Source organism: Miscanthus floridulus, chromosome 12 (assembly GCF_019320115.1).
Source record: "Miscanthus floridulus cultivar M001 chromosome 12, ASM1932011v1, whole genome shotgun sequence".
Lineage (NCBI taxonomy): Eukaryota > Viridiplantae > Streptophyta > Magnoliopsida > Poales > Poaceae > Miscanthus > Miscanthus floridulus.
Genome location: NC_089591.1, coordinates 69617839 through 69628825, shown reverse-complemented (window position 1 = coordinate 69628825; position 10987 = coordinate 69617839). Strand labels below are relative to the sequence as shown.

Sequence of the window (10987 nt, the reverse complement as noted above, 5' to 3'; positions counted from 1 at the left end):
CTGCTCCGCCCTGCAGCTCGGTCAGCTCCCCGCCGGCGCCGAGGCTGCCACGTGCCACCGCCACCCGCCGTCTCGCTGTTGCTCCCCAACGCCCTCTGCGCTCTCTCTCTCTCTCTCTCTCTCTCCTTTGCTGGTACGCGAACGACGGGGGAAATTCGAAGATGCCGACTCCATGCCAAATGCCATCGAGGACGCACGAGGTACGACCTAGCCCTCGCCCCAAAGCCACGGACGCGCTAGTGCCCCTCCGTCTCCTCGCCTGCCCCCTCGTCATCCCGTTCGCCCTCACCGCCGCCGCGGACGTGAGGAGCGAGGACGCTCCGGTGCCCGCCTCTCCTCCTCGCCTGCTCCCTCACCCTCCCACTCGCTGCCGCCGCCACGGATGTGAGGAACGAGGACACGCGTCCCTGCCCCTCCCACAAAACGATGCCCCGCCGTCGCCCCGCCGCGGGCGCGGGCGCGGGCGAGCTCTGCCGGGGGCACACGCGGAGAAGAGAGATGAGGTCGAGTCTGAGAGAGAGGATAGGGATGAGAGGGGTATTATGGACGTTTTGACTGACCGAACCCACTTGTCAGGACTCTCAAACGGTGAAAAACGAACAGAACACCGACGGAATGGCTCGGAAAGTAAAAAAAAAAGTTTAGAATGAGGACACTCGTGTGCGGTTAATTTTTTGAATGACTTATATGCAATTACACATTCTTTTAATGGCATACCTGTAAAAGCCTCCAGAGAGAGAGACACAGCCAAGTCGTCTTCCCCGACGCGTCCGCCTTCTCCGCTCGCTCGCTGCCGTCTTAGGTTTGGAGCCAGGTCATCGGGGCGCTAGGAGGGCGTGAAATCGAGTCGGCGGCCAGCCCTCACCCGTTCTCCACCGACTGGGCGACGCCGGGACGGCGACCCCGCACGCGCACGGGCCGGCCAGACCTTCGCCGGTGTGCTCCTCCATCCAAGGCTTCAGCTCCAGGCCGAGCCGCCCCGCCAATCGCCGTCCGCCGAACCGCATAGGTGAGCCGTGGCCGTGAGTGTCCTCTCTGTCTCCTGTCTCCAGTCCCCTCAGTAGCTGTAGGAACAGATGGCTAGTTGATGTACAATTCTCCAGAGTAGAAACAGCTACAGATTTCCCTTCAATTTTTCTCCCGAATCCTGGCGTGAGCGCTGTGGGAAGATGAACACGCGAGGCCAAACTAGGTGTATTGCTGTATTAAGTCAGCCCAATTTAACTTGACTTGGCTGATGGCAATGGCCGAACTGCGAAATAGCCCAAGCTGGAGAGAGATCGGTTCTCTTCAGCCCTTTCGGTTTGTGTTATCCAGTGTGAGCACCTCCCACCGATCACTTCTTACCGTTCAAGTGCCACCACAGCGATTGGTGAACATGAATTCTGGCCGCCGGCTTCAGCCATTGGGGGTGGGAAAGGGAAAGCATAGAGGGTGTTGAGCTGGCTCATTGAGGGCATGCACCAGGCGCGGGCTGCGTGGGCGTACTGGAGCCGGGCATGAGCATGGCCTAGGAGGTGAGGACCGAGAGGTGCCAGCATCAGCGACAGCTAGAGCTGGCACAACAGCACGTATGGCTGTCTCATGCTTTACAAAGAAACAGTATAGAAAACACGTCTGATCCCTACATTCCGTAGTTGCTACTTGCTAGTTGGAACTTCAATTTGTTGAATACTCAAATTATGTTGGGTTCTTGGAAAAAGTGGGTACAAAATTAGATTGCTCATCAGCCAGTTGCATAATTTTATAGATTTAAAGAGCATCTTTAGTACCAATTCGTAGAGTTGCTCGGACCCAAGTACCTAACAAAGTTTAATGCTGATGCTGTTGTTTTTGAGGGAGAAGTGGAAGGGGAATATTCTCTTGTTAAGCCCCATGTTCAAATATTTTTTGTTACATACTCCCTCCATTCCAAATTATAAGTCGCTTTGACTTTTTTGGTACATCCATTTTGCTATGTGGATGTACCAAAAAAGTCAATGCGACTTACAATTTGGAACGGAGGGAGTATTCACTTAGGTCCTATTTGGTAAGGTTTCTTTATCCAGACTCATCAAGAAGCCAGAGAAGCCACGCTTATGTGGCTTCAACCTTGTAAGAAAAAAAAAGAACCTTCTCCCTTCTGGAGTTCCTCTAGTGAAGCTGTTTCTTAAGTTAGTGTTTGAAGAACTTAACCCAAGAAGTTAGAGAAGCCACACTTGAAGCCCCTCAAGAAATCCTGCCAAACAGGGCCCTAATTATCTACTTAGGGAATAAAATATTTCGTGAAATGAACACCTTCAAACGAAGATTTATTTCTCTGACTAATAAATACAGGTTGTCTATCTTCTGGTGTTTTGATCATTCAATGTAAGGTGAGTTATATGGATGATAGAACAAAATTCCTGTGTGCTTTTCATGTGAGAGACAACACTTGAATGAATCTTTGTCTATACCGTCCATTTACTGTTTTAGACTATAATAGTTATATGACATATGTGCCTTGTTCGCCCTACCTATATTTTCTGGCTAGGTCTGCCACTGGAAACAAGTATGAGTACCTTCTAGCATCTTCTGAATTTTCTTGGAGTAGCATGTCATGAATTGAGATTTTCTTGATGTACAGAGCAGAAACAATAGCTTCTATCTCAGCTGGACCCTTTTGCCTGGCTCCACAAGTTTGAGGGATGGTTCTTTGGTTGCTCTTCTACCTGCAATTTCGTTGGGTGACACCACTGTCCACTTAGGGTACTTTGTCTTGGGAATTGGCATTTATTGAGTTGTTTGAATGAGGATAATCAGAAGTGGATGGGGTGAAGCAAAGCAACTGTGGAATATTGTGAATGTTTTCAAGCCCCTTGTTCCATTTGCGGATGTTGGGTGGTGTTTTCCCAAGTTATTGACTTGTGCGCTTGGTGGTGCTGGGATTCAACTGAAATTTAGGATGAATTCTGTTGTTCTTCTTTTTTAGGCTTTTTTATGTTTGGTCGACTCAACATGAATTTTCTTTTTTTCAATAAGCAAGGGGACATTTGATTGTAAATAACCTCCAAGGACCTAGTTTGCACTCCAGCGTCTTAGCAAGCAAGCGATTGGTTTGCATAACTGCCACAAATGGTTGAGTTCATAGTGCAGCCCGCAAAATAAATATTCTTTGAAAAGCATTTTATGGTATAATTTAGTTGTGCAATTTGAACAAAACACTGTTGCCAACAAATTTTCATTTGTTTCGATTTTCAGGAATTTGTCTTCCTCATCTAAAGCTGCTGCATTGCATTTCATAGAAATGGCTATGGGGTTGATTAATGCTAATCCTATAATCCATGAGAAAAAAGAAAGGCGCGTCCGACCGGCACCAGAGACCACAGATGAAAATGCGGCAGAGCCCATAGACCAGCTGGAAATATTTGATATCCTTATTAATGATTTCCCTTATATAAATGTAGTGAAGCTTGTTTTTCCATTTATCTGTGAGCTCTCTATCCTAGCTATTTGGTTGTGGTCCTTAATGTTCTTACATCACATTAGAGATATAAAGGATCCAGAGCACCCATACTCACTGGAACAGCTGAATGTGGTAACTGAAGATTCAGTTGAACTCAATGATGAAAGTAATCATGTCAGGTAAGTTCTCATATATCTAGGTTCCTTGGTTTGGATGTACAATTCAGGATTGTTACTGAAGCTATCTCTTGAGATTCATATTTGCTTTGCATCAGGGTTACTTTCACCCCAACAGTGGAGCACTGCAGTATGGCAACTATTATTGGCCTTTGCATACGTGTGAAACTTGTACGGAGTCTCCCTCCTCGTTACAAGGTTTGTTGTCATTGTAGAGCTTGAGACAAAGTACTTATGTTACGATTTACACTATCAATATTATTTTGCCACAGCAATCAGGGTTTGATATGTTACCATCATGCCCATTTTAGCAAGTTCAAGAAATCTGTGATAGCATGATAAGCATGGTTTTTATGTTGAGGCTTTTACATGTGTCCCAATAAAAAAGTTTGAAATTACACACAGGCCATTAAAAAAGTTGACCGCACACATATGCCACCGTTCTGAACTTCTTTGCTCTCTAAGCCATTCCGTCTGCTTTTCTACTTAACGGTGTCAAACAGACAGGTGAAATGACCATTTTACCCTAGGGTGGGGTCCGTTTGTCAGCCACCCAAACTCTTTTTTTCTCTCTCTTTCTCTTGCGCCTCCGTTCTGTGCTCAGGCGAGGTGCAGGCGCGCCTCCCGCGCCGCCACGGCCAAGAAGAAGGAGATGGCGGGGATGGACAGGGTGAGCAAAGGGGAGCTGCAGCAGCCGAGGGCGGAGCTCCCCCACGCACACCGACACGAGCCCCGACGGCGACGGCGAGGGCCCCGGTGTGCAGGGAGGCGGCCTCGTCCCCAACGGCGGCGGCGAGAGCCAGGAGGCGGCCCGCGTGGAGCTGCGGCAGCCGGTCCTCGCCGTGGATCTGCCGCAGCGCGCTTGGAGGTGCCGCGAGGAGGTGAGCTCCGGCCGCCGCGGGCGCGCGCGGGCGAGTTCCGCCCCGGCCAGCCGCCGCGGGCGCAGGCGCGGTGGAGCTCTGCCCCGGCCAGCCGCGGGCGCGGGCGAGCTCCGCCCCGGCCAGCCGCGGAGAAGAGAGATGAGGTCGAGTTTGAGAGAGAGAGAGAGAGAGGATAGGGATGAGAGGGGTATTATGGACGTTTTGACCGACCTGACCCACTTGTCAGGACTCCCAAACGGTGAAAAACGAACGGAATGCGGATGGAATGGCTCGGAGAGCAAAGAAGTTCAGAACGGTGGCATATGTGTGCGGTCAACTTTTTTAATGGCCTGTGTGTAATTACAAACTTTTTATTGGCACACATGTAAAAGCCTCTTTTATGTTAGCATACTGCTGTCATAAGGGATAGTTTTGTTGCCAACTACTTTTTCAGAGGTGGTACATGGGCCTGGAATTTCTCTTTTAGATTGAATTATAAAATGATTACACCTTTGTTGCGCATAAAACCTAGTCACTGAAATGGTTAGAAAATTGGTAAGCTGCTTTACATTTCATAAGAAAATATTTGATTTTACTGGCAGGAATTGCAATCTAATAAGACAGATCTGGAAGCTTCCCTCCCCCCCTTTTTTTGTAATCATCAACATGTTAGGGATATGTTTCTTCATCTGTTGTGTGTGTGCGTTCTCTCTATCGTTTGTTATACCGTGAGAAAATTTAGATAGCCATCTGAATCTTATAGGTGGACATAAGGGTTGCCCCTGGATCACACGCAACTGAAGCTGCCGGTATATGTTCTACAACTTCTGCAATAGTTGTTACCACATCAATTGCTTGGCTGAATATCTCATCATAGAAATTATTTCTTTGTTGCAGTGAATAAGCAACTGAACGACAAAGAACGAGTTGCGGCTGCATTGGAAAACCCAAACCTGCTGGACATGGTTGAAGAGTGCTTATCACCAACATTTGATTGAGGCCATATCTGGGCGCCATGGTGTTTTATGTTCAGAAGCCACACAAGCTTATTTCCTATGGAGTTTTACTCCTGTCTTTCGAGTGCTGAAATGCCTTGGCTTTAAAGGACGTGTGTATGAAATTTTTTTTTCTCCGTCCCTTTCGGCTACTATTATATATCGTTGCCATTTTTTGGACGTTTTTGGTGCTTGTGACCTCCCTGAGCAAAGGGAGATGTAATCAGCTCTTGTGCTGTAGCTTTCAGACCGTTGTCAGCGCCACACCATTTTGTGGCTGTGTACTCCACACAATCAACTGAACTTAGTAGGAGAACCCTAGAATCCTCAAAGCATGAGTCGTTTCTGTTTCCATACTCGGAAATGTTTTAGTTTCTGAGTTTCTAGCATGTTTTTTATTGTATAGCATGCCCTTAGTTTGCATAAGAAAATTGTGATGATCTCCCTTCAAGTTTGGTTTCTCGGCTCAACTGATCATGCTAATTCTATGGATCAATTGCCTGCTATTTTTTCCCACTGGCAGTGGACCGTTTCGCATGAAGACGATACCCTTGCAGCGGCGCCAACCGAATGAATATGATATTAGTCCATTAGGCTCGTCCTCGCGCGTGCCGGCAAATCATCTGGTTAAGGCGTATATAAAAAAATATATTTAATCTTTGCATGGAAACAATATTAGGAGTTTAATATAAATATGTCATGCACAAATAAAAGCTTTCGAATTTGGCAACCGTAACACATGAGACATATGGAGGGGAAAAGGTAAACTGAAAAAAAAAAACTCTTGCATAACATCATTGAGCCTACCTTCAGAAGGCCGGAGCAGTAGGAAGATACCTTTCATTTTTATCTTGCACTGAAAATAGTCAGTGTAAGCCGAAATTGGGAATCTGCATGTAGGAAGACAACAATAAGCTATGTTGGCTCCATGGCGCTATACATGTATCTAAGTTACAGAAAAAGTTGCTCTGTTTAGATTGGAAAACACATTGACAGAAAAATGTCAGAGGACAATTTACTATATCAAACACTAAGGATCACAGTTAAGTCACCACAATCTGACCTAGATTCCTGTTTGAATATTAAGAAAAAAGAAGGGGTGAAGAAGGAAAGAACGCACAGTTCATCAATTATTTTGATAGATGAGGAAGGAAATATCCATATAATAATAGGTAACATAGTCGGCGTTTGAGATGATTTTCATGTCAATGGATACGTAGAATTAATTTAGAGCTGTAACGTGCATATTTGGAACCAAGAAATGTTACCCGATGAAGATTCGCTGATGGGTGCAGCAGTGCACAGGCCAGCTCTATTTTTCTTGTAAGCAAGGGTTGATGTGGTTTGCCAATCAATAGCGCAGTGTGGAGTTGAGGATCCTGGAACGGCGGTATTCTATGCACACACATAATATCACGCAACATGAATTTAACTAATCTGAGAATAATTCATTGGAATTATGTATGGGTAACCTTTTGGAGGGCTATGCGAGTTGCATAAAAGGTGCATCAAACAATTCTTTTTTTTCGCTGAAAAGGGTAACACCAATGTAAATGAAGAGCCAATATCCATAACTGCTGAACCTGTAAGGATAAAGAAAAGGAAAATAGATAAGAGGTGATGCGTAGCATTCATGCTGGAGGGTAAACAAACCAGGAAAATAGGGAAGTCCATCGCTGCCATTTCATGAAATCCTCGTGTATCGAGTTGAATCCAAAGTTCCAAACAAAGCTTATGCTCTGAGAATGTAACAAAGCTGATTTTCAACAAAGAAATGGAATGCAGTGTGCATCAACACAATTAACTAATCACTAACGCACAATTCGCCAGTAACGCCTATTATATTTTTCTAGGTTGTTGATTTATGTAGCATCAATGTATAAATAAATCATTAGAATTTATATAGCATTTCAGAATCAATGTAGAAACAGAATGGAACAAAGAGACTGGAAACACCGGCGGTGGGTACCGGAGATGGCGTGGAAGCGGTAACCCTAGCACTCCCACGCGTGTCGCTGTCCACGACCGAGGCGGACGGACGGGCCCAGAAGGCGACGGATCTGGCCAACCAGGCGACAGATCCGGCCACCCAGCAGACGGACCCGCCCAAGGACGGGGATTCACCAGAGTGACATCCATCCGCGCCGCTGCGACGACGCGCCGGGGGAGTGGGTGCTCGCCCTGCACCCGCGCCCAACGCCGGGTCCTGGCTACGTGAAAGGTCCTAATGGCTAGAGGGGGGTGAATAGCCTAATAAAATTTCTACAACAACACTTAACAAAATAGTTAGACAATTATAAGACGAAGCAAGTGTTGCGCTAGCCTACTCAAAATACAAGCCACCTACCACAATTCTAGTTTAGGTAGTGTCGAATCACACAAGAGCTATGACACTACCCTATGTTAGTGTGCTCTCAAAGGCTAACTAAAGAGCCACACCAACCAAGCAAGCAAGCTCTCACAACTAGCTACACTAAAGAGCTTGTCAACTAGTTTGCGGTAAAGTAAAGAGAGTGATCAAGAAGGTTATACCGCCGTGTAGATGAAGGAACCAATCAATCACAAGGATAAATAACAAGGAAGACCAATCACCTCGGAATCAATGATGAACACAATGATTTTTTACCGAGGTTCACTTGCTTACCGGCAAGCTAGTCCTCATTGTGGCGATTCACTCACTTGGAGGTTCACGCGCTAATTGGCTTCACACGCCAAACCCTCAATAGGGTGCCGCACAACCAACACAAGATGAGGATCACACAAGCCACGAGCAATCCACTAGAGTACCTTTTGGCTCTCCGCCGAGGAAAGGTCAAGAACCCCTCATAATTACCACGATCGGAGCCGGAGACAATCACCACCCTCCGCTCAACGATCCTCGCTGCTCCAAGCCGTCTAGGTGGCGGCAACCACCAAGAGTAACAAGCAAAATCCACAGCGAAACACGAATACCAAGTGCCTCTAGATGCAAACACTTAAGCAATGTACTTGGATTCACTCCCAATCTCACTATGATGATGAATCAATGATGGAGATGAGTGGGAGGGCTTTGGCTAAGCTCACAAGGTTGCTATGTCAATGAAAATGGCCAAAGGTTGTGAGCTACAGCTGGCCATGGGGCTTAAATAGAAGCTCCCACGAAATAGAGCCGTTATACCCCTTCACTGGGCATAACACGGGCTGACCGGACGCTGCAGTCCAACTGACCGGACGCAGCACCGATCGCTCCGGTCGTGAATACCGGACGCGTCTGGTCGGTATACCGGACGTGTTCGGTAGCCCCCAGACTGGCACGTGTCTAGTTCAAACGAACTTAGCCGTTGCTGCCCCTTCTGCTGATGACCGGACGCTCACACCGGACGCTGAGCCGCAGCGTCCGGTGGAGTACAGTAAGCATCCTTACTCGACCGGACGCGTCCGGTGATACCAGACCGGACGCTGCCAGCGTCCGATCGGCTGTCCTCCATATACTGCTGTTTCTGATTCACACCAGACGCGTCCGGTGTGGCGACTAGACGCGTCCGGTCGCTGAGTCTGTCGCCAAAATACCGGACGTGTCCGGTCACCATACCGGACATGTCCGGTCACTCTGTAACCAGTGTGACTAGCTCCTCTTCGACTCTATCTTCTTCACCCTTGCTCAAATGTGCCAACCACCAAGTGTATCACCTTGTGCACATATGTTAGCATATTTTTCACAAACATTTTCAAGGGTGTTAGCACTCCACTAGATCCTAAATGCATATGCAATGAGTTAGAGCATCTAGTGGCACTTTGATAACCACATTCCGATACGAATTTCACCCCTCTTAATAGTACAACTATCAAACCTAAATGTGATCACACTCTTTAAGTGTCTTGATCACCAAAACAAAATAGCTCCTATGGTTTATACCTTTGCCTTGAGCTTTTTGTTTTTCTCTTTCTTCTTTCCAAGTCCAAGCACTTGATCATCATCATGGTGTCATCATCATCATGCTATGATCTTTGTTTGCTTCACAACTTGGAGTATGCTACCTATCTCATGATCATTTGATAAACTAGGTTAGCACTTAGGGTTTCATCAATTCACCAAAATCAAACTAGAGCTTTCAATCTCCCTCTTTTTGGTAATTGATGACAACCCTTATACAAAGATATGAATTAAAATTCAATTGAATCCATGTTGCTTGCCCAAGCATATTTACTATGTGTAAAAGGATATGGACAAGTCTCATGAACCCTAAATGGTAGCAATTGCTCCCCTTACATATGTGCTAAGAGTTTGGATTATAGCTTGCACATATGCTTAGATAGGAAATGTAGGAGTCAATGTCTACCACATGATGCTAAGGTATAAAAGATGGACCTTTGAAGCGTGATACCAATAGGAGTGCACCAATATACCATCCTTAGCACCATGGTTAGCTTAATACCACTTTAGAAATATTTGGAAGTGAAAGCACTAGATATCCTATGCATGCTAGTTTTCATTTCATCATTCAAACCGACAACTAGCATACACCACACAAGCATGGATATTGAATTTTAAAACTTGTGCCATGCAAGCAAACATATGAAATACACATTCAAATGCACCATACAAGTTCATGAGCTTGCTCCCCCTACTTGTGTGCTCAAAATTTTAATTTATCCCTTTCCTTTTTCACTTCTCTCCCCCTATGTCATATATCAAGTATATCTTTATGTTTCTCTCCCTTTATGATATTTCTCCCCCTTTTTCACTATATCTTTGTTTCTCTCCCCCTTTGTCATTGATGACCACAAAGGTTCAAAATATAGATAGTATTACTTGTAGGGTCGAGATTATCAATGTCAATCAATGGGGTGAGGATCAAGGTTCTGAATTTGGTTCAAACTAGAATATATGCCAAAGATATTTAACTCGGTTTGATCCAAGGACAAGCTTCTTCACATCTCCAAATGAGGGTTATCTTGTACCATGTTGAGTTAAACACTTATAGTTCATTTTCTAGATTAAACACTAGGTTTACAAGCCCACAAACATGTCATATGCTATCACTAGATCATGTCAAGCATAGAAGCAATAGTGATACCATATAAACATCAAATTCATTTAATTTTCATGAATGAGCCTAATAAAATAGAACCACTTGAAAGATCCTAATAAAATTGAAAATGTGACTAGATGCACTAATCATGTCCTTAGCAAAGATGTATGTCATGCCAATCAACTTTTACCTTGGATTACTCGAAGGAGAGGCATGTCATATGAGTGGGCGTGCATCAACACATATTTGAGAAATCCAATATGTTCAACTCATTCCTTAACTTGCAAAACCTTTTCTCATCCAATGGTTTGGTGAATATATCGGCAAGTTGATCTTTGATGCCTACACTCTCAATGCAAATGTCCCCTTTTTGTTGGTGATCTCTTATGAAATGATGGCGGACATCAATGTGCTTTGTTCTTGCATGTTGAACCAGATTATTGGTTAGCTTGATTGCACTCTCATTGTCACATAGCAATGGCACTTTCTTGAACTTGATTCCAAAGTCACACAAAGTGGC

General features: G+C 45.4%; 1 protein-coding gene across 3 annotated transcripts; it reads left to right on the top strand.

Annotated features, from left to right (window-relative positions):
- Window positions 1–725: 725 nt before the first annotated feature.
- On the top strand, window positions 726–5906 carry LOC136497783 (protein AE7-like). 3 transcript variants are annotated; one of them, XM_066493643.1, is made up of 6 exons: window positions 727–1009; window positions 3220–3391; window positions 3500–3603; window positions 3699–3798; window positions 5224–5269; window positions 5358–5906. In XM_066493643.1, exons 2-6 carry the CDS (start codon window positions 3266–3268, stop codon window positions 5456–5458), a joined length of 477 nt encoding a protein of 158 aa, XP_066349740.1. In that variant the 5' UTR covers window positions 727–1009; window positions 3220–3265; the 3' UTR covers window positions 5459–5906. The 3 variants fall into 3 exon arrangements, with proteins under 3 accessions (XP_066349738.1, XP_066349739.1, XP_066349740.1); XM_066493641.1 differs by having other exon boundaries at window positions 726–1009; window positions 3220–3603; XM_066493642.1 differs by having other exon boundaries at window positions 726–1022; window positions 3220–3603.
- Window positions 5907–10987: the final 5081 nt, after the last annotated feature.